Here is a 27,810-nt window from a genome sequence, read left to right on the forward strand (position 1 = left end):
CAGCTGAGGGGACACAAAGCAGGACATGCAGGTCAGTGCCCTCCCGTGGTTCATTTTCAACAGCACGTTTGTCAGGTTTGATCCTTCCTCTGACACAAACCCCACACGGCCAGTCCAGCGTGATGCAGCTTTGGTGAGAAGGGACAAACAAAGATCAAGAGAACTTTATTACTGATACTTTATGGAGTTAAGAGACTACAATGAAGATAAGATAAAGTTTATGTTCCACTTGGCCGTATCAGATTCTGAGTTTGCTGTAACAGGCTGTTTCTATTTCACATAAGCTGCAATACTTATCAGGATGTAATAAGGCATCAGGAAAAGAACACAAAAGCTCAAATTATTTGGAACAGAACAGTTAAATAAAATCAGCAGCAGGATCATAGATGGCCATTCCTCAGCTTTATCCTAAATCCCCCTACAGATTTACAGCTACAAATCCAAAAAGATAAAATAAAAGCAAGGACAGCCGAGCCGCTGATTTCACACTGCAGTTCTCGGCTGAATTTACAGCATTACAAGGCTGAATCATCACACAGCAGGTCAATGTCAGTAATGTAAGTAAATCAAATATTGGCTTTGGTAACTTGCTTAGGAAAACAACTGCAGCTGAGACACAAAATCACTTGTTTATTTTTTCAAGTCAAATTTTATATGTATACACACATATACACACACACACTTACCAAAAATCCTAACACAGTCCAGTGCAAAATGCTCAGTTCCAAAGTCTTCTCAGACCACCTCTGCTGCAATATTCCAGAAATACACTGCTATAAACTTGCTTTTGGGAGTTTACAAAGAAATCTGAATTCATCTGGGCATTCAGTTTCTGGAGCACACACCATGTGTCATCACTTACGGGTAAACTGAATACAAATTGCCTCCTCTGCATTTCTGCTCTCACATGGGAGTTCCTGAACTGTTTCTTTTATGTCTTAAAAATCAGCTCCCTCACTGATAGTGTTCAGCAACTGCTTGATTTTATAAACTTCTGGAAATAAAACATCTCTCAGCTGTACAGCCAATTCATTGCTTGTTACTCAGTAAGTATTGCCACTGTGAAACTCCAGATTCCCAAGGGAACAGGGCTGTGAAGGGAATCCTAATGGTTATTGGGTGTAGTATGTTCTTTTTTTAAAGCTGTGCTGAAATTTTGGGGCTGATGTACTTGAACTGGGAAGTTTTTGCACTCTGGTGCTGCTCCAGTATCTGTTGCTTCAGTGTTATCTTTGATCCTTTCAGACCCTGGCTGAATTTGGCTGCTCAGAGTCCCTGCTGTCCTGGATGGATGCCTTTCAAAGGCCACAGTGTGAGCTCAGCCAGGAGCCCTCCCTGCAGGCTCAGCACATTGCAGAGTTAAATACAAATCTACACATTCACTCCATGGATTCGTGCTGGAGCTGATGTGCTCCTTGCTGCAGTGGGAATGACACCAGATCTCAATAAACAGTGTGGACTGCACTTAGGCTGGCAATGAGATCCCAATAAATACAAGGAGGAAAGCACTGCATGAACAGAAATAATCTATCATCCATCTCTATTAGCTTTGCCCTGCAATCAAACACGCACTTCAGATGGCACAGATGAAAGAAACAATTACCCTTTTCTTCTCTGCACGTTAATTTCCAAGCTCTCTGTCCCACTCAGAAGTTAACAGAGATTTTCTTTTGCAAAAATACAGAATTTCTACTGGAAATCACATTCTTTGGGAGGTTTAATTTGTTCCTAGGAATCACAAATCTAAACAACACAAAGCTGCACAGTCCAAGAAGCATTCACAGCCTCCACAGCAGTGGAAAACTGCATCCAGAGTTCAGCTCCCTTCCTGTTTCAAGGACCCCTGCAAGCTGAAGGCCACCCACGATAACAGAATACACAAATGCTACTGCCTGCCCCCAAAAACTTTGTTTTCCTAGAAAAAGACAGCCTACTAATTCACTCTGGAACGTTGCAACATGTCAAACATTGGGAAGAAAAACACAAGGCAGTGCACAAACTGGGATAAAATAAGACAGAGCTCAGCATTCAGCTGGGGTTGTAGCTCTGTGATTGCCAGGAATTAAAAGGCCAACAAAAAGCTCAGATGTTGCTTTAGAAGAGCCTTAATCCTGCTCAGCTACAAAAGCATAGAAGGGAAATGCCCATAAACAAACAACAACCAGGACTGTCCTCTGATCCGTAACATTTTTCCAAAGGTATAAAAAGGAGCACACATGTAAAACACCTCTGTAGCTGCCTACAGCTGCACTAAGGCAGCAGCAAGCAATACAGGTAATATTCAGCAGCTGCTTCAAGAGGGATTTTCCATTGTTCTGGACAGGATCAGCTTTAGAGCCAAGGAAATGAACACTGCCACTGATAGAGGACTCCAAGTTACAAGCAGAATGCCTCAGTGGAATTTCAGGATGACAATTTCCTTGATAGCTCTACAATGTTTGCAACAGCAAAATTATTCCCTTATTTATTCTCTTACCCATCTGGAGGTACGTGGTCAGCACAGTCCAGGAACTGCTCATTTCCTGGATGGATGGATGGATGGATGGATGGATGGATGGATGGATGTTACAGATGTGGCAGTCTGAAGGTCAGAACCACAGATCCTGTCAATTCCCTGCAAAGGAGCTGCTGTTCTGCACCCAAGGAGCTCCACAGCTACACCAAAGTGACAAATTAATGCCCAGACAAAAGAACTCCCAGTGGAAAGAGCTACTTCTGTGTTGTGCTCCAGGGTTGGGAAAATACTTACAGTAACTTGGCTAATAACAGTGTGAAAAATAACAGCTTGGAAAACTTAATGACAGCATGGATTTCAGGAACATCTTGAATAAAAGATGCGGACTTACTGGCATAGCTGACACTACAGGCACTACTGATAGCAGCATTATCCTTGGACAAGGTGTCTCTACAGCCTCCTGGAGCCACAGAAACAACTGCGTGAGCCACACACAAACCCAGCTGAGCTGGGTTTGGCAAACTGGAAGCTCCATGGCAGGCACCCAGCAGTGTCTGCTGGCAGCCAAAAAACACCTGCCCTAAATCCTAAGTGCACGTTGTGCTTAGAGCATCTGCCAGGGCAAAGGGAGAGGGAGTTTCATCAAGGGTGGAGACACAAGATCAAACAGTCTATCCTGGACCTGCAAACACATCCACCCACATGGCAATCAGCACCCTGGGAAGGGGCTGTTTCATCTTCTTTCCTCAGCTGCTTCAAGGAAAACCAGAAGAAATCCAATAAATGGCAGGGAGGATGCTTGCCATGGATAAAGTGGTGCCAGCACTCCACCATGCTCTGCTGGACTGCTTTTATTGATTATTTATTTTTCCAGTATGAAGCTGTACATGCCATGAATCTCTTGACTGGATTTAAACAGGAGACTTAAATTCAATTCATCACCAGTTCATTAACACGTTCTATACAACGCCAAAAGTTCTGTATTGATTTAATTCTGAATGAAATGCCAGTGATGTCAAAGTTTTCCTCCCATACATAGTTGAAGAAGGATTCATAATACAGGCCTGGATTCTTTTACTTCCTATCTTCATTTAGAAAAGTGTTTGAACTCAGGTTCTCACTCCATATGCAGTATCACTGCCATAACCTTGCTAGCTGGAGTACCAGGGATCACAGCCTCCACACAGGATTTATTACACATGCTGTTTGGATTTCATCAAAGGCTAGGCTGTGGCTGCAGAGGGAAACTGTGGTTTGTGTTTGAATATAAAATCTGCCTTAATTTTCCTAAGGGTACAAACAACAAGGGACTAGAGCAAGCAAATGAACATCTCAGAATCAATGAGCTTCCAGCTCTGTATAATAAAGCTCTCCAGGACTGGGTCTGGCTCCTTTTCATGACTGCTCAGGAATTCAGCAGCTGGAATGCAGCAGCATCAAGGAGACACTTGAATCAAGGGATCAAAAGGAAATGAGCTCCCAGAAGCAGCTGATTCTACTCCCACACGAGAAGAAACCACAGCAGCAAGTAGTTCTGCTCCTGAGAGGCCTTCAACCACTGGAGCAGCAGGGCTGATGACCCTCGAGGCTACTGCAGATGGAGCTGGGTGCCAAAAAGGGAGGGAGATGCAAGAGAGCAGCTCTGCCAGGGCCAGCATCCCGCAGTGCTGTTTGCCCATCAGCCCCAAGAGCTGCCTCACACCTCCTGAGCTCAGCACAGTGAGCTGCTTCTCCATCAGCTCCCTGAACCAGCCAGCTCCTCTCTGCCCCCATCCACTGAGGAACACCCTCCTTCCTTCCCATTCAGAACCTTCCTCCAGCCTTCAGGACTGCAGTGAGCAGCTACAGATGTCCTACACCAACACAGACCGTGTGTCCTGCACAACACCAGTAAGACAACTCTCAACACAACACACCAACCCTGGCATAATGCTGAGCACAAAATCATTAGTTCCTGCCACTTCTAGTAGCTTGAAGACCAAGGAAATTGTTCAGGAGGCCAGAAAAAGGCAGTGTGGCTTTAAAATACTCATGTAATGATAGGTCTTTTTAAAAATTACTATTTTTGTTATTAATCCATGCTGTAGCCCCTGCAAAATGGATCAGATCTCACTTTGACAAATGCTGTTTGAAATGGTTGAAGCATTTAATGAGTTAATCACCATGGTGTCCCATTAATAGTGTTGCACAATTGCTCATTGTTACAATTTACTACTTTTTTTTTTAATTATTTCAACAAACCTGCACTGATAAGAAATGCCTTGCTAAAATTAGTTTCACTAATGACCTACCACTTCCAAACTGAATTCAAAGTAAGGTCAAAAAAGCAGTATTTGCTTGATAACAGAGCTATAGAATAATCTGCTCAAATACCACTTATGCACAAAGTATTATTTTTATCAGCCTTTGTTCCAGGCACAGACCTGAATTATGATAAATGGGAGCAGCCATATGTTGGGACAGCTGGAAAAGTCAGCTAATGAGCCACTTGCAGAAGGGACAAGGAAAGGAAGCGGGTTGCCAGTCTGAGCATGACATTTGCAGACATGGTGTCTCAACCAGTACAGAGCAGGAGAAAAGGAAGAGATGGGACACAAACCTGTCACAAGGAATGTACATCTAATTTACTGGATAAAATAACTGCACTGAAACTGTCAGATTTTTATGTAGGGATAGGAAAAAATATGAGTAAAGCTACTACTTCACCTGCCCACGGTGACAGTATGCACACCTTGAAAAAAATGAGTAAATAAATACCAGCACTGGATCACAGCTAGAAACAGAAGTGTTCAGGTGGGGGAGGCACAAGAAATTGTGTTATGGAAGGAGGAAAGAAACACTTTTCCATTTTGTTCTGTGCCCTCCAAAAGCCTGGAGACATTTCCCATCTCTAATCATCTAACATCATGCAACAAAGACAAATATTTAATTGCTCACCAGTCTGATCAGCAACTTTGATGTCAGTTTAAAACTCTTCAGGTGAGGCCCTGGTCAGCTACAAAGGCAGAGAGCTCAGGTCAGTCCACACAGAACAGGGTGTCCAGGACTTCTGTGTCCCTTTGGTTGTGATCCTGTGCATCCAGGAGTGCCTGTACTGCCGGGCACATCAGGGGATGCCCTTGAACAGCACCCACATCCTCATGTCCAGAGGCTGGCCAGAGCAGGCTGGCACTGGCACCCCATTCCAAACGCTGCCTACACCTTCCCCACGGGACGCGCACAGTCCCTGGCTGGAAGGGACTGCACCCACCAGCAATAATCCATCTTCAGCCCCTCTTCAACACAGCTGCACCTGTGCTTCTCCACGCTGGAGATGCCTCCAAAAGCCTCCTCTGTGTGTGGGCTCGGCAGCCTCGGCAGATCCCAACAACGCAGGCAGGAGCAGATCCCGGAGCGTGGCACACAGCTGGATGCGGCAGCGCCGCTGCTGCGAGCGTGCGAGCCCGAAGGAAGGGAACCTGGCCGCGCACCAGCATTTTAATGAAGGAAGTGACATCCATTTAGCACAGAGCAGAGAGTAAACAGGGCAGCCCGCTGGGGCAGGGTGCAAGGCAGAGCAGGAAAAAGCTGGAATGGGGCCACAGGCGTTCAGCACAGCCACACACGGCTCTGCTGAAACGCCAGCGCCTTCAACTGCTGCTGAGCCCAGAGAAGCACCAAAAATCACTTCCCACTTGCGTGGTACAGAGGAAACCATCGTGCAGACAAAGCCCCTTTTATGCTGCTGTAACCTGGTTTACATTGAGCAGACCATTTGCCAGGTAAGCCCATGGAAAATTGGCTTAGCTGAGAGGAAAATTACGAGTTCTTATACACACGACAAAAATCCAGCAAGTATTCCAAGAGCATTTTGCAGCTGTACCAGTATTATCAGTACTGCCAGCAACACCTGATGATGTTCAGGAGGTTTACAGACAGATCTCCACCTGAAATCCCACCAGCACTGTTACAAGCACAAAGGATCTCAGCTTCAAGCACCTCTTTGAAACTAGAGAGCTGCAATTCCCATTTGAAATGGAGAAAACCGTTTTAGAAAGCTGTGGGATTTATGGAGCATTGAGAGAAAGCTAATTCCAAAACAGACGCTTTCTTACTTGACTCCTAGCTTTGCACCTGGAATTGCAAACTCAACTCTCACCCATCTTCCCTCTCCTCTGTAGCACAAGTAACACCAAATTCCCCCCCACTTCAACATGAGAAGCTTGGAAATCCTGTTTTGTAAGGAATTGGATACCTGGGATGAGTATTATTTTAATATAAACTGTTTACTTTGAGCCAAAGTTGCATTTTATATACTGAAAAATATTTAGATAAAAAGTTCTTTTTGCTATTAACTGTAATTAGGTCTCGAGACATCTGCCAAGATGGAAAGTCAACTGTCTTTTTCTTTTGCAAATCAGTGACATTCTCCCAGCAAGTTAACAGAAACCAAAACAAAGTGATTAATGAAATCATGTGATTTTAGAAAATTATTTTTCTTACCCAGTCTGTCTCAACTCCTTAGTCCCATACCTGTTCCCAAGGGACAAACTGTGACCTCGAGCTTATCTCCCTTCCGCTCTCCTGTTACGCCGAAAAACAATTCAAAAACCTGCTGTGCTCTTTCACACTGCTTTGATATTCATCAGCAAGGCTGAATTAAGTCAGTTGTAATTATAGCATGAACCAAGTCAGGAGGAGAAGAAAGGACACTCTGGAGAAGCAAGATTCCAGAGTACTGTTTTGTTACCATTCCCAGAATCCTGCATGGCTGGATGTGTCTCTATCCTTAGTCTCACACCCAAAAGTGTCACTGAAAGTGGAATTTCTCCACCAAAATGTCAGCAAGGAGCAGTCCAGGAATCCTGGACTATCTCCTCCCAACTCAACCAGTCCTTTTCATGATGGAGAAGAAGCTCCACGCTGGATTTTTCTCTCACAGGTTTTCACCATTCCTCACAGGTTTTCTTGGATTCAGCTGCATAGGTCACTGCTAAAACTGTAATTCTAATAGACAGCAATAAATTCTCAATGAAAACCTGAACATTTAAATTACTGTGCAGCTTCCCTAACCAGCCCTACTCCAGGAAGAGTCCATCCCATCCAGATTTCATCTCAAAACCCACCTCAACCACTCTTCCATGACAGCCACGTGGCAACAGCTGGGGGAGGTTTCCTGGATCTGTGCCCACCTGGAAGTCAGAAAGAGGCTCCAAAGGCATAGCAGGAGCTTTTCAGGGAGTCCTCCTCCTCTCCACACTACAAATACCTCCCTCTCTCAGCACATTTTACAATGCCCAGAATAGAACCTTGCTGAAAATAAGTTTCTGCTGTGCTGCAAAACACTGCTGTGGACCCAGTGACTTCAGTGTTTGGGTATTGCAAACAAACAGGAGCAGATCCACAGTTTAACCAGGGAACAGCCTGGAATTCCCTCTGCTGGAAGGTGATTTCACCACGGGAGAAGGTAACCACTGTCAGATGGTGTAATGATACCCTTCTCCTAAATGGAGAAAAAAAGGGGAGGAGAAAGGATATCAACCGGGGGAATTCAGGGAGCTGGAGAAAAAAGGGGAGGAGAAAGGATATCAACTTTTATTTTCATCATATCTCAAGTTCCCTACTTCAGGTAAAAAGAGATCAAGCTATTTCCATTGGAAACCCTTGCACAATTACACATCTTGTTTCATTATGACAACTGCATAAATTACATATTCACCAACAGTTTAGCTTTGGAATGAAGCACAAGCATATGGGGGCAGTTGAAAGGAGAAGAGAGAGGTGCATTATCCCAGATACAGCTCATCAAATTTGGAAATGGACAAGACTAGCCAGAATTACATTAAGTTTCCCTGAAACTGGGATTACAATTGGCCCTAAAGCTCCACAGACTCAGGGTTATCACTGTGTCTCAGGCATCCAGAATTGAGAGTGTTTGCTGATAAATTACAACATCAGTTGGAAATCCTGGAAATTATTTGTCATGCCAAGCTATGGGTTTATTTTTAACCAGTAAACTTCTAAATTTCACCCCTCTAAAATCAAAATATAGTCTCAAAATTCCTCACATGCTAAACCTACTCTTCTCCCGACCTTATTCCAGGAGCTGCTGGTAGAAAATGAACCTAAATTCCATGGAATTTATACAAGTGGAAAAGTGTACGTGCAGTAGGACTGGATGCACCACAGCTCTGTGCAGACTGGCAGGCAACCTCTAACCTATTTAACTGCAGCCTGAAAAAAGATAATTTTTATTTGGCTAGACTGAAACAGATCTGGATGTATATAACTGAGGCACATCATAACAAGTACAAACACTGCAGACTCATTTCATAGCTATGCCTATTCCAAATTAATCTGAATTCAAATCCAAACTAGGTGCTGAAATAGAAGAAAATGCAGCTGCAGATCTTCTCCTTCAGCACACACGTACAAAGACCAGCTCACACGTCACATCTGACACAATGTGGGAAGTTCTGCCCTCCCAGGCTGCAGAAATACTTAGAAATTAGTCAGCAGTTAAAAAAAGGTCCAGGATGTTGAATACAAACCTGATGACTGGTTTTGTTCCTGAGATAACAAAAGATAGCACGATAAAAAAGTGAGTTTGTTTATGGTTTAGTCACCTTATCTGTGGACAAGGGAAAATACCCCACTCTCATCTGAAGGAAGTGAATACAGGTGGAACTTTGAGAGGGACTTTGAAGTTGTTCTCTTAAAGCATTTCCATAAATACTATTATTGTGCCAATCTCCATTTAGCACGGAAGCATTTGAAATTCAGAATTGCTTACATGCAGCCCTGGAGAAGAGCTTGGAAACTGAGGGAAAGTTCAAGCCTTAGCACCCAATGTGTGCCAGCAGGACAAGCATGAACTCTCTACAGCATTCATGGGACAGATGTTGTGGAAAAGTCCATTTCCAACCACCTGCAGTGTTTGTTTCTAGAGCTGGAAGGTTCTACATGGGCTCCTTCACCACCATCCTTGTCTGACTGCTGTGCCTCTCTCCCTCCAGCCTCAATTTCTGCAGAACATTAAGGACTCAGAAATCCAAAACAAAGCAGCCCGAAATCTGGCCTTTATACAAACACAAACATGAACAAACACAACAGCCATCTGGTCCCATGGTTTGCTGACTTGAGGGGGCACATCTTGAGGAGATTCTGCAAGAGCTCACACAGGGACTCACCAACCATTCAAGTAAACATTGGTCTCTGGGAACTAAAGCCATGATCCAAAAAAAGGTAATTCTTCCTTATTGCCACATCTCTATACATCAATTATGGCAGAACATTTCAGTTCTTTGTCAAGCCTTTTAATCACCTGTGTGCAGCACCAACAGAGGCAGGATGGGCATCCTTTGATGGCAGAGATCACCTAAACCCATCCAATTCATGGGATCAAACAAAGTGCTGAACGTGGAACCCCAGTGGGATCCAACCCAGAGAATGCATTTTCACAGAAGACTGAGAGGACAGCAGGTAAGGAAAGCTTCAGCCAGGGACCTGCACCTCCTGGATTCCCACCTTTGTCACACAGGGAAATGTCCCATATATGGCCCAAGCCAGCAGGGTCACATTTCAGTGCAGGCTTCTGGCAAGCCCAGACATTCAGACATCGTGAGTCAGTGCTCCAGAAACCACTGGAGTTTAGATACCAATAAATCTACTTCATTTTGGCTGGGTTTTTAAATTCACCTTCTGTTGGGGATTTTTCTTCAACCTCTGCAGTACTCAGGCACCATCACACTTTCATTTTGCTTCTCTGTAACTGGCAGAAGCATTTCTTTCCATTCTGGGGGCTTTCTGCTTTGTAAAATGACAGACAAGATTTTCATATTAGACTAAATCCTGGCATTGGGGCATGAAGAATAAAACCAGACCAGCTACCATGGAGGCTGGGAACATACTAAGTATTCTTGTAATTTCACACAGCCCTCTAGCAACAAAGAATACTTATTTTTTAAATAAAACCTCAAAACATCTTCACTTCTGTCCTCAGATCCCAAACAAACAACAACCTATCTGACATTTCAGCACAACCAGACAGGACTGCTGCCAGTAAGAAGCTCCCTATGACACAATCTTTTCCACCACTGACCTGATAACATCAGCATGACCTTTCTTCTCTTTTAAACTCTACTTTTCTCAGTTCAATAGTTCAGCAGAAACGGATCCATTTTTGATTACACAAACAAAATCAGATACCACATATTCCTATTAAAAAAAAAATTAAACTCCAAATTTCAAAAAATATAATTGGCTAGTTATTTTCAGATTAGTAATGAAATAAATGTGGGTCAATTCAACGTGAGGATTTTTTGTTTCAGTTTCCAGCTCTGTGAGTCTGGGCCACTTCAGTTCTCTGTGTTTGAGTTTTCCATAAGCAAAATACAGATACTGCCCCATCAGGGAATGGAATCAATATTTCATTTCTTTAAAGCAGTACTGCATTCATAATGGAATAAATACTTTCAGAGAACTACAGAGCTCATAGAAATGAAGCACTTAAGGGAAGAAATGTGAGTGAACAACCTCCTTGCAATTCTGCAGAGCATACTAACAGTTTTACAACACAGAATATAAAAGAAAAACAGGACAAAACAAGATGATTTTGAGGCCAAATTAATGTTTGACACAAGTGCAACAGACAATGCAAGTCCTGTTCATTTTTGGTGGCTTTTTTGTTTGTTTGTTTGAACTCTTTCCCAGTTCACAATGAAAATTATGGCCAATGTGCAGAATAAAGAAGCTTGTTTTTAATTAAAGGGGCATTTCAACTTAAAAGTTTTACTTACAAATGTGGCCTTAAAAAAAACAAAATACAAAACAAAAAAGACAAACGTTCTTGGGACTTAAGGTGTGAAGAAGGCAGCATGCTGTCAAACTGCAGGCTACAAAAACATCAAGGATTTTTGATCTCAGATCTTTTGTACATGTTGTAAAAAACCCTTTTCCTTAGAGGTTTAGAAGGTTTTGTCAATACCTTTAGATTGTTTCCTCCATTATCAAGGATTAAGGCTGATCAGTCAAGCACACAGTGGGCAGTAACAGTTTACACCCTTTTCTTCACATTTTCTTTCATTAGGGGAATTTTTAGGAAATACTACCATATATTAGATTTAATGTCAAACCTGCATCTCTTATTCCTGCCAGAGCACTGACAGCTGTAGTTCATGTTATTAAGAGCCACATCCAGAAGTCAAAAAGCAAGCTCAGGCCTCCAGAACAATGTCTCACCAAGTGAGTTTGGCTTTGGGCAGAGCAGCACTGAGGGAGACAGGCCTCATTCCAAGAACGATCATCTTACTTCCCTCAGCCAAAGTAAAGCCTTTCACGACCCAGGCTGGGCTCTGGCCTACATTCTGCTGGATGAAAAGGCTTCATTATATGCAGTTGAACACATTGTTTGAAAACCTGACAGAAATGGCCTTTAGCACAGCAAGAGCTGAACAAACTGAGATCATGCAACGTTAAGGGTTCCAAGGGACCAAAATAGCAAACCTGTATTAAATGTGTTGTGTGTTCTCTCTAAAACACACAACTGAAACCCTGAAATAGGTTTTCACCCACGGCAGAGTTCAGAGATGGTATCAGGGTGATCAGATAAGGTTATTTGCAGATTTAAGGTGCCTCTTTAGGCAGATAAAAAGAAATGCTGCAAATGTTTTGTTTCTAAGTGTGTTATTTTGCCATACACAAGCAGTCATTTACAGGTGCTTTGAATTCCAGCTGCACTCTCCCTGCACAGCTTGTAGGCATTCCAAGTTACTCCTGAAGCCTGGCAGTGAGCTGAACAACATATTTCAGTTCTTTCCAGGAATTCCTTCACTCACAACAAAGAATGAATTCCTTAGGTATTTCCATTGCAAAAATCTGTCTCTGATTTGTATTCAGGTCAAAGGAAAAAGTAACAAATAGTATAAATAACAGCAGGAATAGAAAAGTATTTTGCCAAAAAGGACAGTGATGGTTTGGGCTTTATTTTTATTAAATTCACGTTTCAACTCCCTCCTGTTTCTCTGGTGCATAAGAGAAATCTTGCTCCTCCTACCCCAGAGCCCTCTGCACAGTGACAGATAGGTCTGACTGAGCTGACAAGGAATTCCATGATCCCCTCCAACTGATGGATCAGCCTTTCCATCTGAGAGACATAAGGCATGGATTATGCAATGTCAGCCTCTGTCTGACTGGCAGGAACCCGGGCCCTGAGCTCCAAGAGCAGGAAACAGCCCCTACATAAAAACCAGCTGAGATTTCTACTCTTTGCATTATACAGTCAAAGGGGACTTGGAAATCTACATTTTCCTTGGAATCTGAAAAATAAACTGTTTCCAAACTCTCCTGCAATGCTTGTGCAAGGGCCTCAGGACAGGCAGGGATCTGGCCAGCTGTGCCACCAGCCACAGAAGCTGCATTTTAGAACTCGCCCTTCTGTGGAACAATTGGAACTTTCTCCAGGCTGAAGTCTGCACACAGAGCTCAGTGTTTCCCTGCAAGCACACAACAGCTCCATTATTGTTTAACTACCAAAAACCAGCTCCAACAATCTATCAGGCTTGACATTCTATCCATCTCTGCTGCTAGCCCAGACTGCTGGGCATACATATAGGAAAAGGTTCATGGATTCAGTAATAAAAAAGTTATTTTATTAATCTAAACAGAGATTTCCCCCTTTTTAACCATTAATTTGTCATTTTAAAAACCATTCAGGAACAGAGGCCTGTTTTTCCTCAGATTATCAAATTCAAGTGTCTATAAAGAAATCTATTCCAGCAGATGAATAAAAGCTCCTTTTTAAGACACATACAAAACAAATTCAAAGGCAATCCCACAGAGAAGGAGTTGCTCACTGCCTCAGAGCTGCAGCACCAGTTGTGCTCCCAGCCTGGCAACGATTATTTTAACACCAAACTACAGCAGAGCAGGAAGCTGCTGCTTATCACTCTCCATGCCCAGGGACAGCACTGCTGGGCAGCTTTCCAGGTAATCATGGCCCAGGCAAAGTCCTGGGAAGCACCAACACTTCCATGGAAGCAAACTTACTAATGCATGATGCAACCCCTTGGAGGATGACCTCAAACACAGGAACTGCTCATCTGAGTGATGCCAGCAAGCCAAGTCTCTGGGGGAAGGACATCCTCTGGTGCCAGCAGTCATTTTGCTCTGAGCAAGGTATTTTGACATCAACAAAAAGTAGCATCACATCAGTTTCGGTCTGGAATTCTGTGGGATGCAGTTCCTGACTCATTTGGGTGATAGCCAAAGCAATAAAAGCTCAAGTGGTGTGGATTCAGTGATGCCACTTGTGACAATGCAATTTGAAATCATCCACGTGTATATATAGAATATATAAAGCCCAAAGGAACCATCCTTCTTGCAGCAGAGGTTACCACGCAACAAGCTACTCCCAAAAGAGAGTATTTTAAATTCAAATTACATTTAATGAGTTTCAAATCTCACTTAACATCAGCCTAAACTAAAAGATTCAAAGCATATGCTCCTTAAGTATATTCTTATAAGCACATCCCACAACCATCTGAATATAAATAAAAAGGTGGCAGCATTAAAAAAAGCTGATGTTTAATGAATATTTTAGTCTCCACCGAAATAAAATGTGGAAATTCCTATTCCAAGACTATTTGGCAAAGGAGCCAGAGGGCATCAGAGAAAGAAGCCTGGTTAATATTTTTGAGTAAACTGAAAACCTCAAGAGCAATTAATGTGAAGAAGTTGTAGATTTTACAGACACTGAGAAGAATTAACAGCATCTCAGAACAACAATTCTTTCTAAAGAAAGCCCCTTATGGGAGCATAAATTGAACAAGCCAAAAAGGCCTTTCAGAGGTTAGAATGAGCCATCTCAGTTCTGGGAAAACCAGCTGAGAGAGAAGGAAAAACCTAATACAAAATCTGAATTCTTGATTTGACAGTCATACTCTTGGTTTCTTAAAGAAAAGAGTAGTTTTTCAACCTTGTAATGTTGCTTGAACACTAAATAATCAACTTTAGAGGCACCTACCAGCAGGGGGTTTGAAACCTTTGCATGCAGGTGAGTCCTGGTCCTGACATCAGCCCAGCAGTGACACGACTGGATTGTCCCCCTGTGAAACAGAGATTCCACTCACTCACCCCTGCAAAGCATTCCCTGCTCCCTCAATGCCAGCTCAGGGAAGCTCACACTCCCAAGCCTGGCTTTTGTAAGGACAGTCCCTGGGAAGGGGAGGAAAGCAGGCTTGGGAAACCACAGAGGGATTGCCAGGGACAATGACTGGAATCACTCTGGGGAGCAGGAGCCAGGCTGGGGTTTCACAGTGGGCAGTCAGGGGAGGGCTGGGGGAACATCCAGGTAAATCCATGGAAGTGCAGAGCACAAGGCACAGGCAGTGAAGCAGAGAGCTCAGCAGGGCTCTGGCTGCGCCACTTCCAGAGCTCAGTCCAGACTCCAGCACCCACACTGCCAGCAACATCCAGGTAAAGCTGGGCTGTGTCTGTAGCCAGAGCTGGGACTAGAGGGAAGAATCAACTTCTCTTAACTGCCAGGTACCCAGAGGCTCCCTCTCCCTGCTCAGCAGCAGGTCACACACAGCTGTGTCCAAAAAAGGGCCACGTGCACACGCCTTTCTGCAGCTCTCACTATCCTGCTGCCCACGGTGTGTTTCATCAAGCTCAAGTACTTGGTTCAATGTATATTGATTTCTTATCTTCAGATCAGGACTGATCAGAAAGTTTAGAGAAGAGATAGAGCCAGGGGATCTTTAATTAGGAGCTCAAGTACTTGGTTCAATGTATTTTGATTTCTTATCTTCAGGACTGGTCAGAAAGTTTAGAGAAGAGATAGAGCCAGGGGATCTTTAATTAGGTGAACTTTAAGAGCCTTCCACCCAATCCACTCTGTGATCCCCTATCCTGGGAAAACCCACTAGAAGGGACAGGAAAGCAGCCTAACCCTAATTAAACACCATTTTTCCTACAGCAAAACCAACGCAGCCTAGGTGAGGAGAGCATTTTACCAGCCAGACCTGAGGACACAAACTGCAGTGCTGGGTCAGACAGCCTGCCCAGCCCCACTGCCCCTCTGGGCTGGCCCAGGAGAGGCACACAGAGCAGACACACCATGGACATCTGCTTCCACCCCTCCAGGCAAAAACTGGTTCAAAGTCCAAACTACAGGGTTAATAACAGCACTGGCAGCTCAGCTCAGCTCATGCTCCAGCCTAATTGAAGAGTTCACAATCTCAGTTGTTACTAACAACAAACCGTGGTGCAAAGTTGCACAAGAAGTGAAAATTACACCATTTAACAAGCAAACAAAACAACACAAACCCACACTGAAGTCAACAACAGCAAACAGAAAACTGAAAATGTGAAGAAGACAGATTTCAGTCATAAACTCAACTAGTGACCACTAACCTCCCAAAAACTCACATTTTGATTCCTCTGTACTCTCAGTGCAGAGCAGGGCATTCAGCTCTGATTTTAGGAGCCAAATCACATGGTACCTGCCAGTGAGAAAGACTGAGCCTCACTGGAGGCCATCCTACTTTTCCTACCCTACAATTAAACACAATACTTCTGTGATGACTTCAAAACTATCCCAATTCAGCAAAAACTTGAGCAATTAAGCATTAACCCATGAGCACCACTGCCAAGGCACTCAGCCTTTAATTAAAGCTTCAGTTGCTACAGCTGAGTGGATGTGCAGTCACAGAGTCCTGCAGCTCCAGGATTCCCAGCCCCCAATGGGAAACACAACAGCCAAAGGTGATTGTTTTGGTTCATTAGAGCCAATTGTGCCACCAAAACCAATTGTGATCACAGAGAAGGACTACAAGATCCCCCTCTCCATCACTGTGGGCACTAAGGAGTTAAGGAGATTCAGTATTCGATGGGTGGAGGTAGATAAACCAGGATCTGGGATTGTAGGAAACATTTAAAGCTCATCACAGCTTTCTGCTTCACTCCTCAGGTCTGGAAAAATGAGGGAACAGTGGGAAAACAAAGCATTAAAACTCTTTTTGTTGATACAATCATGTACATGCCTTAATGATAATCTGTCTTAAAATCTGAGCTTCGAAGTGTTGAAATACAGCCCAGAGTGTAAACACAATAAATTACCAACTTAAAATGCACCCATCATCTCCCATCCTAATGATATGGAGAGCTAAAAAAGCTCCTTGCAGATCTGCTAAGCTTTTCACCAACTCCACAGTGAGGCTGGAAAGGACAGAAGTCCCATCCTAACGATATGGAGAGCTAAAAAAATCTCCTTGTAGATCTGCTAAGCTTTTCACCAACTCCACAGTGAGGCTGGAAAGGACAGAAAAGTGCCACAGGTCCCTGCACTGCTGTGGAGGAGTTCTCCCCAACCAACATCTGAGCTGACATCCTGTGCTCCCCACAGAAGACATGCTGTGTCAGAGAGGAGGAAGTGAGCTCAAATGAAACACACAAATAAACCCCTTCTGCCTCAGCCAATTAAACACTACCCTGAGCACAGCTTAATCCAAGAAGAATAAAATTAAACCCTTCCTATCCACCTTTAATGCTGCACTTGACTAAGCACGCCCAGCTGTCATTCCTTGCAGGGCTGGAAAACTCCCGAGTTTTTTCTGCAGTGTGACTGCTTCTCAAACACTGAGCCCGTCCATCCTCAGCCTTTCCACCTGAGGAGACTCAGGCAGGACTCTGCTCTCACTGCAGAGCTGACATTTATTAACCTGCAGACACCAAAACACTGCTAAGAAACCTGAGAATGAGTCAATACTTTCCCCACAGGAAACACCTTGACCTGCTTACAGGAACAAACTGCTCGGAAGGACACTCGAGGACTTTTATTTTCTCAACAACTTTTGCCTTCTGCAGCAAAGGAAGGACTTGCTCAGCTCTCACTTTGCACTACGCCCCCAGTTTTTGAGCAGAGAAGGAAATTTTTTAGGTCCTTAACGTCAAATTACACTTTGGACATGCTAAAATGCAAAGAGACAATAATTTAAGCAGAGAGCTCTACAGAAGGCTGGTGCTTATCCAGAATTCCTCAGCTCTCATAGCAATTTGAGCAGAACAACCTACTGAACCACAGAGGCCCTTTGGGAGCAGAACTCAGAGAGGGAAGAGTTACTCATCACCCTCTTAACATAAAAAAGAGGCTGCACCAGGGTCCCACTCCCCCTCATTAGGGAAAGCCTGTGAGGGAGCCCTTTGACCCCATCAGCCCAAACCAAAACCCAGGTGCTGCAGCTGCCCCAAGCCGAGCAGCCCCATTCCCCGTGCCCTGTGCCCTCAAGTCCTGGCAGCCCCTGTGCCCTGTGTCCCCCTACACTTGCCAACCCCCCACCCCAGAGCCACGGAGCTCCTGGCTAGCCCTCAGTGACAGCTCCACGGCCTCACGGACTTCACCTGCCCCCCTCCCCTGCGCCATCCCCCTTCCCTACCCTGGCAGCCTCCTGACTGCCCCACACCCCCAAACCCTGCCAGCTTCTCCAAAACCCTCAAACGCTCCCCCCAGAGCCCCACACACGTCCCCAAACCCGCCAGCCCCCTCTGCGCCCCAGCGCTGCACGCTCCCGAACCTGCCAGCTCCCCTCAGCGCTCCACCCCTGTCAGCCTCGCCAGACCCGCACACAGCCCTCACACCTGGCAGCCCCCCGAGCCCAGCCGAGCCGCAGCCGCCTCACCTTCCCCCTGAGGAGCCGCGTCCCGGGTGGCGGCGGGGCCGGCGGGCCTGGAACGGGCGGTCCCGTCCCGGTGCCTGCGCTCGGCGGCGGCGGCGCTATGGCAACTGCCCGCGGGGCCCGGCGGCCGGAGCGGCCCCAGGGCAGCCGGGCGGGGCAGCAGCGACTCCTGGCGGACAGGAGGACTCCGCGGGGGCTCCGATATCCGCAGGTTCGAGACCCGCCGTGGGCAGGTGGGAGGAGGAGGAGGAGGAGGAGGAGGAGGAAGAGGGGGTACTACGGGGTTCCTGTGCGCTGGGGGAGTCCCTGGGTGCGCACGGCATTGCACGGGAAGGGAGCATACAATGAGAGATCACAGAATCAATCGGCATGGAATACATCTCATCGGCCAGCCATCCACGAGCACCCCACGGATGGTGACCCCACCACCGCCCGGGGCAGCCCATTCCCATGTTTAATCACCCTTCCTTCCTCCTCGTGTCCAGCCTGAACCTGCCCCGGCACGGCGTGAGACTCCTGTCCTCTTATACTGAGATACAGAGACACGGACACACAGCCCGTACATACACACACAAATGTGCACACTATTCGTGTAAACACACATTTATATGTGAATTTTATATGTAAAAATATATATACAAATAAATATACAAATATATATAATATGTTTATATATATATATATATATATATATGTTTTTATATATTAAAAAATATGTACAAAAGGACAAATAAGCCCTTAGTGCCAAAAGGCATCCCTGATGCTCAGAGAGGTGCCCTGCCTGCCCTGGCATGGGATTCACTGCCCTGCTCCAAGCCTTTCCAGAGGTTTTCCAGCTGTTTTGGGCATTGGGAAGAGGCAGGGAAAAAGAACATCCTGAACTCTGCATTAGAGAGCTGCAGGAGTGCCTGACTGAGCATGGAGGGGAAAGGCTGAATGAGGATATTTAGGTCAGAAACTCCTTTAAGCCTGATTTTACTATACAAATTTAGGGCAAATCAGCTTGAGCAGGAAGTCAAGTTTTTCCAGATGGGGTAAGAGATTCCCTGAACACTCCTGCTGTCCCCACACTGTGAAACAGCCAGCAGCCAGAGCTTCCCTGCAGCAACACAGCCAGAAATTCAGCCCTGTGAGCTCAGAGCACACCTGGGAGCAGAAGAGCTGCCACACAAAACCCAGCCAGACCCAAATCACACCACCCTCCCCAGATGTTTCCCAAAAGGGAAAAAACTCCCACAGCAGCAATGAGCTGAATGCCGAGGAGAGAAAATCCCCCCCAGTCACCATTATGCCAATGAAAGCTGGGGTGGGAAGCTCTGAAGGAGCCCAGAGCTCACACCATCACCTTTCCTGACAGACTGGCAGTGTCCCTGTTGAGTCACCACCCCGTGACTCCCTGGGGACTGAGCGCAAGGCTGGAATTTCTCCTGTCATTTCTCAGGGATCACACATGGTTGGTCTCACGCTGACTCTAACATTTTGTTCCTCTTCTCGTCCTGTTGGTTAGGGGAAGGAAACATCTGGAAAGCCCTCTTGGTTCAAATATAACCCCAGAGGTTTCTGCTTGGCTCTTCCCTGCTCCACACTCCCCCACAAGAGCTTTGCTTCCCCTGCAGAACCTGAGGCAGAGAGATAAATCAGAAATTAAAATGTGTGTGCACCACCCCTTTATCCACAGCTCCAAGAGAGGAGCTAGCAAGGAATTAACTAACAAGAAATTGGCTAATAAGGTAAATTTCTGCTTGTAAATTCCAGCCACGTCAGCACAGGTCTCCAGCAGACAGGAAAACCATCCTCTTCCTCACAACCCCAACAACCAGGCTGCAACCCCTAGAGCCAAACCTCCCCTCCTGAGCCTGGAGAGCCCAGAAATGCAAATAAATACACAGCTTTAGAAAGTTTTCAGTAAAAAATATGTATTTAATGTGTCAAGCACAGCCTTAGAGGGCTCCAGCAGCTGTGGTGCTGTGTCATTAGTTTAATGAGCATGCCCTAATTAGTCCCAGCCCCCAAATTCTCCATCAGCTGCCTTGAAGTGCAAGCCATGGCTCAGCTCACCTGCCAAGGAGGTCTCTTAAACTGAGGGCATCTGAGACATCTGGGATCAAGAGGAAACTCCACATCCAAGCCTCCCTCTCCTCAGGAGGTTGCCAAGAGCACACAAGAGCAGCTGGAAAGCACTGGAGCAGGGCAAGATTATTTTAAACATCACCACATGCAATTGAACAGGTCCTTGAGCATCCAGCAGGGCCAGCTGGTGCCAGCCAGGACCCATCTGCCCCAGCTAATCCAGACCAGAACCTCCATCAGTCAGCAGCAAGGCTTTACACAGCCCAGCTGTGCCCCAAAACCACCAGCAGGTCCCCACAGCGCCTGGTGTTCCTCTGGGGAGAAGGGAAGATCAAGGATCTCATTGTGTCCCTGCTCATCAGCAGCCTGTCCCACCCCAGGCCTGCTCAACATTTTAATTAAGTTCAGAGCAGCTGTCATTAACTGAATTCCAGCTCTCAACAACCACAGCCATGTGAAACAGCTTTTTTGTTTGTTTTATTTCTGAACCAAGCCCACTGTGGGCCCAAGGATGATCAGAACTCCAGAGGTCAAGGAGCCATGGGGGAACAGAACCAGCACAGGGGATTTGTGGGGTTGTGCTGATCCCAAACCTGAGCACAGGGCTGGCTCTGGGGGGTGAAGACAGCAGAGGACAGGACCTGGCTGCCCTCACAGCCCAGCCACTGCAGGCACAGAGGTCTCCAGGGAACCCACATTTAGTGTTCCCACAAGAGATTTTTCTTGTTGGTCCTTCCCAGGGCTGCAGGACTCTCAGTCAGTTTGCAAAACCTTCAGTGCTTGCCTGCTTTTGTGCAGCTCTCTTGAACCTTGTGACATTTGCTTCTCCATCCCATCAGAGTCCCTGTGTGGCTGTCACCAGGCTGGGTTCCAACACGTCACCATTTCCAATGTCCAGCTCCACCTGGATCCCTGTTGGCTGCAAGGAGGAACAGAGCAAAGCTTATCCTCACACTGCTGGGCTCTTCATCTTTCCATCTCCTGTCTCAGAGCCAAAAGTCCCAGTTAATCCCCCTCAGGATTTCCTGCTGCTGGTGCCCCTGTTTTAACTGGGACTGCTGAATGCAGAGACACAAATAGACAATGCAATTTAGCAAAGAAAGAACATCTTGCTCTGAGACCTCCCCAGACACACCACCATTTAGCACATCCAGGATCCATTTCACTGCCTAGCACACCACCAGACCCAAATCTGTCTGGATCAAGCAGCAGAGAAGGCTCAGAGCCAGAAGGCTCAGGCAGGGCTGAATGGGGAATTCAGTAGGAATGTGCCCTCTGTTGACTGAGTGACCAAACTATCCTTTGTCTCCTTAAAAAGGAAAAAATGCCCAGAAGTTTCTCTCCTCAATTAGGTAAAAAGACATCTCATAGGACCTTGGGGACTTCACCTCAAACTTAAGGATAGCCAGTTGGACAGAAGACAGAAAGTCCTGCCTGAGCAATTCACTAGAAAAAGAAGAGAACAAAGGAAAAAATTGCTTTTGTGAGGTGTTTTACCAGGAGCAAGAGCCTCTTGCTCCTGGCTCTGGTTTTCTCTGTAAAAAGCTTTGTTATTTTGCCTTTTAATGAAACTTTTCTGTTTCCAACACTACCACAAAAGCCATCCTGTCGATTTTATGCCATCTGAGGTGGCTGAGCTATCTCAGGTGTGAAATAGATCTCCAAGAGCTCATAACACCTGGCTCGAGGAGACCAATATATCATGCTGCCTGTGCACAGGCAGGCCTCAAGCTGAAGTCACCTTTGGAGGTGTCAGAGCCATTTCCACAGGACCCTCACTGCCCACACACCATCAGGAGAGTGAAACCAGCACCAGGAACACAGCGACCTGGATTGGAAGTGGTTGCCATGTGGCATTCACATTCTCTGAAAAAATCCCTTCACCCAGGATTTTTCTCCTGAGAGGCCTCAGAGAAAAGGAAAACAATTCTTATCTCATTTGTTTCTCCTGTGCTGTGCTCATGTGGAATGTGTTTGGAGATTGTTTACCCACAGGTGATTGTTTCACTGCACTCTGCTGTGAGTTGATTTGACTAATTTTGATTTGGCCAATTAGGGCCAAACTGTGTTGGGACTCTGGAAAGAGTCACAAGTTTTCATTATTATCTTTTTAGCATTCAGTAAGTATATTTTCTGTATTCTTTAGTATAGTATTATTTAATATAATATAGTATTATAAAGTAATAAATTAGCCTTCTGAGAACATGGAGTCAGATTCATAATTCCTGCCTTCATTGGGACATTCCCTGTAAATACAATAGTGCCACTCATTTATCCTCCCTAAAAACACCAGCCCAGGCTGCTGGGAACAGATGCTCTGCTCTTCTCCTCTACAGCACCCAGCCAGGCTGCACAAGCTGCTCTCCCACTGCCAGGCTGGGGAAGGAGGGAGGGAGGGAGGGAGGGAGGGATGGATGGATGGATGGATGGATGGATGGATGGATGGATGGATGGAGGGATGCTCACCTGCCGGGGTGACTTGGCCAGGGAAGCTGCACGTTGTGTGCTGGGTCTCTCCCAGGAGCCTTCTCTGCTCTCCAGCAGCACCCGGGTGCTGGGCACGAAACTCCAGGAGCGGCCAAGGGCTGGCTTCAGTGGGCCACTGCTGCTGTCCCTTGTCACCTGGTTGGTCACCTGCAGCACAAACAGACCTAGCAGTGCCACTCGGTGTAGTGACACACTGGAGGTCACCAGGAAATCCTGGCCGTGCTGCTGCTTCTAGGAAGGTTTTCCCTTCTCCTTCATCTCCTCTGCTATCCCCTCCGAGCACAGCCCAGGTAATTGCCCAGAGCAATGTCAGGGAGTTCTCTGATATCTGCAAGCTGCATCTCTCCTGGTGCTGAAATCACCACAAAGTTTAACTTGGGGCCTCCAAGTGTCCTTCCAGACACACTGTCCTTGTCACTCTACCAGAAGGAAAGGCAGGACTGTCTCAACACCCTCCAGAGCCAGGCTCAGCAGACCACCATCCTCTGGTGTGACACTCCCTGCTCAGACACATTAACTGTGGTCCCACCCACCTGCCTGGTGCACTGGCCAAAAGCTGGCAAGGCTAGAGCAGGCCCTTTGCAGCTCCTGTGGGGTGATACAATGCCCTGCAGCTCCTGCAAGGTGACCAAGAGGTCACCCAGGAAGCTGGCCAGCCCCTCAAATGAACGGTGTTGTATAAAAAATAAACACAACCAGCCTTTCAACCTGCCTGGACTTAACTCTGCCTTGCTCAACCCAGTGAACGGCTGAGGACAGCAAGGGCAGGAGGCAGCACATCAGCCCAGGTCCTGCCCCATGCTTGGAACAAGACATCTGCAGGCTGCAGAGATGTCAGGGAGCAGGGCACTGTGGGGCTCAGGCCTCTGGCTCCCTCTCCCACAGGCTCCAGAGCCTCCCTGTGGCTCCTTGCCACACACCAGCACACGAAGGACAAAGCACAGCAACACTCACCACAACAGCAAGGCTGAACTCCCTAGCCAGGGTCTTCAGCTCCTTGGAGAGCTGCATCATGAGGGCCAGACCTGGAGCAGGACAAAGCATCTGGCTGTCTGGGGATCAGCCCCCAAAGTGCACCCTGGAAGCAGCTGACATCTGGATTTGCATGAGCATTGGATTCAGGGCCAGCACTAGTGCAGTTCATGGACACCTTCACTGGACCATTCCCCATCCTTTCTTATCTTACAAGGCCCAAAAAATCCTACAAAAGCATCAGGAGCTCCAGACAAAGCTGGCCAGCATGATTTAGCAGGCACAGGACCCATCCCTCCAGCTCACAGCTTAATTTCCTACAGCCCACAGCTGTGAGGGGACCTCCTGTGACAGCACTGGCTGCCACTCAGCTGTGCAAGAGCCTCTGGAAGGTGTTTGAGAGGGCTCCTTGGCATCCTCATTTCTGATTTATGGTCCTTTCTAGCATAAAGGGCCTCAGAGGAGCCATGCAAACTGTGCCATGATGTATTTCTGACACTCTGAGAGAAGTTTTCATTTATGGGCAAAGAGTCCAGTGCCTCCCCTGGATGGGTTTCAGACCAGGAGTGGCCACAACCAGCTGGAGTGTTTGCTGCTAACACTGCAAACACTCCCCTTTTATCCAATCCTAAGGGAAAAGCTGGGAGCACTCACATCCAGATCCGTCCTGCCCCAGCCCCATTGCAAGCACAGCACACACGGTGCCCCAGCTCACCCTCTGACTGCCTGCCACCCAGCAGAGGGTAAATCACAGCCGACACCGAGTCCAGCACCACCACCTTGAGAGGTCCCACGGAGCTCACGACCTGCAAGGAGGCACCAGGAGCAACGTGGAGTCACAAATCCAGCAGTTCTGGAGGCTGTGAGCTGCACAGAGGCTCCAGCATCCCCAGCATGAGGCAATCTGGAGCCACCTGTCAGGCACACAAGCCCTGCAGCTCTGGGCAGGGGAGAGGGGCCCCAAGGCTCGCTCCTACCTGCTGGGAGAGGCGATCCCGCAGCTCCTGCAGGGCACTCAGCACCTCGTAGATGTTGAACACACGTTCCACCTGCACCCTCTGCAGAGCCTCCAGCTGCAGCACAAAACCAGCCTCAGTGTCCCCAGGACCTGGCCTATTCCTCCTGCCCCAGGACTTGGCCTATTCCTCCTGCCCCAGGAATTCTCCTATTCCTCCTGAGTTCCTCCTGCCCCAGGATTTGTCCTGTTCCTCCTGACCCAGGATTTCTCCTGTTCCTCCTGCCCCAGGGTTTGTCCTATTCCTCCTGCCCCAGGAATTCTCCTATTCCTCCTGACCCAGGGTTTGTCCTATTGCACCTACCCCAGGATTTCTCCTATTCCTCCTGCCCCAGGACTTGTCCTATTCCTCCTGCCCCAGGGTTTGTCCTATTCCTCCTGCCCAGGTGCCACCAGCTCTCTGCACTCACACCATGCCACAGACCCTTATTCTTCCACATTTGCCTCCACCCCATTAACACCATTGCCCCTAGGACACTGATGGAAAAGCAACATGGATTGAGCTTAGGGAGCAAAGTCCTGCTAGTCCTGTAAGTCCTTCCCTTCTCCCAAGACAAACAACAAATAACAGAGTCTGTCCTGAGCATGGCACCCACTGGGCCATGGAAGGTTTGGACTCAAAAAAGAAGTCCTGTAAGTCCCTCCCTTCTCCCAAGACAAACAACAAACAGAATCTGTCCTGAGCATGGCACCCACTGGGCCATGGAAGGAAAGGTTTGGACTCAAAAAAGTCCATGAGGGCAAAGGCAGAGCTGGAAAGACAAACCATCTCTGGGGTTTCTTGCAGGCAAATGAGCAAAATGAGTTTCAGAGTAAGCAGAGGGACCAGCTCCAGGGGAACTTGCCTGCTCTTCCTCATCCTCTGTCTGGGCTTGGAGCATCTGGCAGAGACGGGAGGCAGTGAAACCCCCCGTGGAGTCGAGAAACAGGACGTGCTGCTTGAGCCCCAGGGACACACTGGCTGCAATGCCCAGGCACACCTGGGGGGACAGGGACAGGGTGTCAGCCAGCCCTCACATGTCCCTCTGTGGGACATCTTCGCCCTACCTGTCCTCTCCCCTGTCCTCCACCCCACTCACCTGTGTCTTCCCAGTGCCTGGTGCTCCCATGAGCTCTGTCACTTCTCCCGTGTACAGCCCTGAGTCCAGCAGCTGGTCCAGGCTGTGGGATGGACACAAGGGGGGATTATCAACACCCCTTTAGCCAGAATGGCAGGGGCACCAGGAGGCAGCAGTCCCCAGATATTTGTCCTTAAATTTCCCTTCCCGAATGCACACAATTGCATGGGGATGGTTTGGAGAATGAAATTCACAGCTTGTGCTGGCATGCACAGCCTTGTGCAGCAAACCCAGCCCCAGACAGAGCTGGTGGGGGGGTGAGGTCCCCACCTTGGGCTGCCAGTGGGCAGGATGGCAGTGGAGCTCTTGAGCTCCTCGTAGAGGTCAGCTCCATTGGCAGGGAAGGCAGAGAACTGGGCCAGGAGCACACGTCTGACTGCAACCAGCGCCTGGGGGCAGAGGCACGTCTGGAAATGGGACTGATAACAGCCAGCAGCTGCTGCAGAAGGGCCCCCCAGACAAGCCCATCCTTGTCCCTGAGCCCAACATGAGCTCTGAGCTCCCTGGTTAGTGTACCAGGAGTTAGGAGTAGAAGCTTCTACCTTGTAAGACAGGGAACACTTTTGGGCAACATCCTCCAGGTCTGAAGACACAAAGTCCACAACTGCAAATAACATGAGGGACAAGAGGTTGGAAGCCAAACACGGTCACACCACAAACACCAGAAGACAACCAGCTTAGACAAAACCTGCACCAACAAGCAAAGTGGCTGTGACCTCTGTCAACACTGTGAGTGGAGGAGTGTGTCCTCTGAGATGGCCCCATCACTCATCACAGAACAAACTGTTTCTTACAAAACAGAGTAGGGAGAAAAGCTGGTAAAAATTTTCCCTGTTTTGCTCAAGAGCTGCCCAGCACCTTTTCCTTCCCCTGTAAGGGCAGGAGGTGCCCAGGGAGCAGCATTCCAAGAAGTTGGGCATTTTTCAGAGGGAAAACTGTACAAACCCTCCTGAAATACCATTAAAAGCCAGAATTGATCCATCCTCAATGAGCCTCTGCAGGGATCTCTTACCACATCCTTACACTCTCCTGCTCCTTTGGAGAAGTCCTTACTCACAGTATCCACCCAGAAGGACCCAGAAGAAATCCAGCAAGGAGGACACAGAAGGATATTGCACCACCACCACCCTCCCAGGATGTGGGATGACACAGGTCCACCAAACACACGGGGGATGATGTTCCCCAAGCCCAGACCCCGATGCCACCCTGTCACCCGTCCTGATGCCATTGGCCCTGAGGAGCTGGATCATGTCTTCAGTGAGACCAGGGCAGAGCCCAGCCCGCAGGACCACCATCTCCACAGCGAGGGAGAAGAGCAGAGACCTGCAAAGGAGACGGGAGAGTGGGATTCATGGAATCGTTAAGTTTGGAAAAGACATCCAAGATCATCAATTCCAATCCTCCACCCTGCACTGCCAGGTCCAACACTGAGCCACGGATGGGGCCTGAAGCCGGGGAGAAGCCACCCAAGCTGTGTTTGGGATGGGTGGGTAACTAATTCTTCTTTGGGGTCAAACAGCCCAAAATCCTGCAAGGGGGCACCGCTGCGCTGGGGATGGGGGAGCACAGCGGGCGGGGGGACTCCCTCCCGGGGCAAGGGGACCCTCCATCCCGAGCCACCTCCATCCCGAGCCACCTCCATCCATCAGCCCCACGATGGTCACCCACCGCCCGGGCTCCCCGCAGCCCTGCCCGCTCCCTTCCTGCTTCCTGCCGCCGGCGGAAGGGACGGGGCCGCTCCTCTTCCCCGGCCCGCCTGTCCCATCCCGCTGGGGTTCCCAATCCCCATCCCGACTGTCCCATCCTGCAGGGGTTCCCTTTCCCATCCCGACTGTCCTATCCCGCTGGGGTTTGCCTTCCCCATCCCGCTCGAGTTTCCTTTCCCCGGCCCGGCTGTCCGGCCGTCCCATCCCGCTTGGATTCCCTTTCCCTATCTCTGTTTTCCCATCCCGCTTGGGTTCCCCATCCCCGTCCCGACTGTCATATCCCGCTTGGATTCCCCTTCCACATCTCGGTTTTCCCATCCCGCGGGGGTTCCCC

The 27,810-nt window shown here is 47.7% G+C and overlaps 2 protein-coding genes across 7 annotated transcripts in view; both read right to left on the minus strand.

Annotated features, from left to right (window-relative positions):
• Positions 1-18,402, minus strand: part of RFFL (ring finger and FYVE like domain containing E3 ubiquitin protein ligase) — a 29,521-nt gene extending 11,119 nt beyond the window's left edge. Inside the window, exon 1 of one of the 4 annotated variants that reach the window (XM_041422893.1) lies at positions 18,112-18,402. The gene's annotated coding sequence lies outside the window, so the exon portion shown is untranslated. Of the gene's footprint in view, positions 1-5,392; positions 6,138-18,111 lie in introns of those variants that run through there. The other 3 variants (XM_041422894.1, XM_041422891.1, XM_041422892.1) reach the window with 3 other exon arrangements.
• RAD51D (RAD51 paralog D) lies at positions 703-27,704 on the minus strand. 3 transcript variants are annotated; one of them, XR_005953996.1, is made up of 15 exons: positions 27,439-27,704; positions 26,984-27,093; positions 26,313-26,374; positions 26,041-26,159; positions 25,732-25,813; positions 25,498-25,632; positions 24,615-24,710; positions 24,353-24,443; positions 23,620-23,690; positions 22,645-22,812; positions 20,963-21,097; positions 20,167-20,288; positions 19,585-19,727; positions 14,457-14,538; positions 703-749 (listed from the first exon to the last, which is right to left on the minus strand). XR_005953996.1 is itself a non-coding variant. In XM_041422889.1 (11 exons), exons 1-11 carry the CDS (start codon positions 27,678-27,680, stop codon positions 21,014-21,016), a joined length of 1,260 nt encoding a protein of 419 aa, XP_041278823.1. In that variant the 5' UTR covers positions 27,681-27,701; the 3' UTR covers positions 20,315-21,013. The 3 variants fall into 3 exon arrangements, 1 of the variants encoding a protein (XP_041278823.1); XR_005953997.1 differs by lacking the exons at positions 703-749; positions 14,457-14,538; positions 19,585-19,727 and having other exon boundaries at positions 20,012-20,288; XM_041422889.1 differs by lacking the exons at positions 703-749; positions 14,457-14,538; positions 19,585-19,727; positions 20,167-20,288 and having other exon boundaries at positions 20,315-21,097; positions 27,439-27,701.
• Between the last annotated feature and the right edge of the window lie 106 nt (positions 27,705-27,810).

This window comes from Onychostruthus taczanowskii, unplaced genomic scaffold, assembly GCF_017590055.1.
Source record: "Onychostruthus taczanowskii isolate IOZ18803 unplaced genomic scaffold, ASM1759005v1 scaffold75, whole genome shotgun sequence".
Taxonomy (NCBI): Eukaryota; Metazoa; Chordata; class Aves; order Passeriformes; family Passeridae; genus Onychostruthus; species Onychostruthus taczanowskii.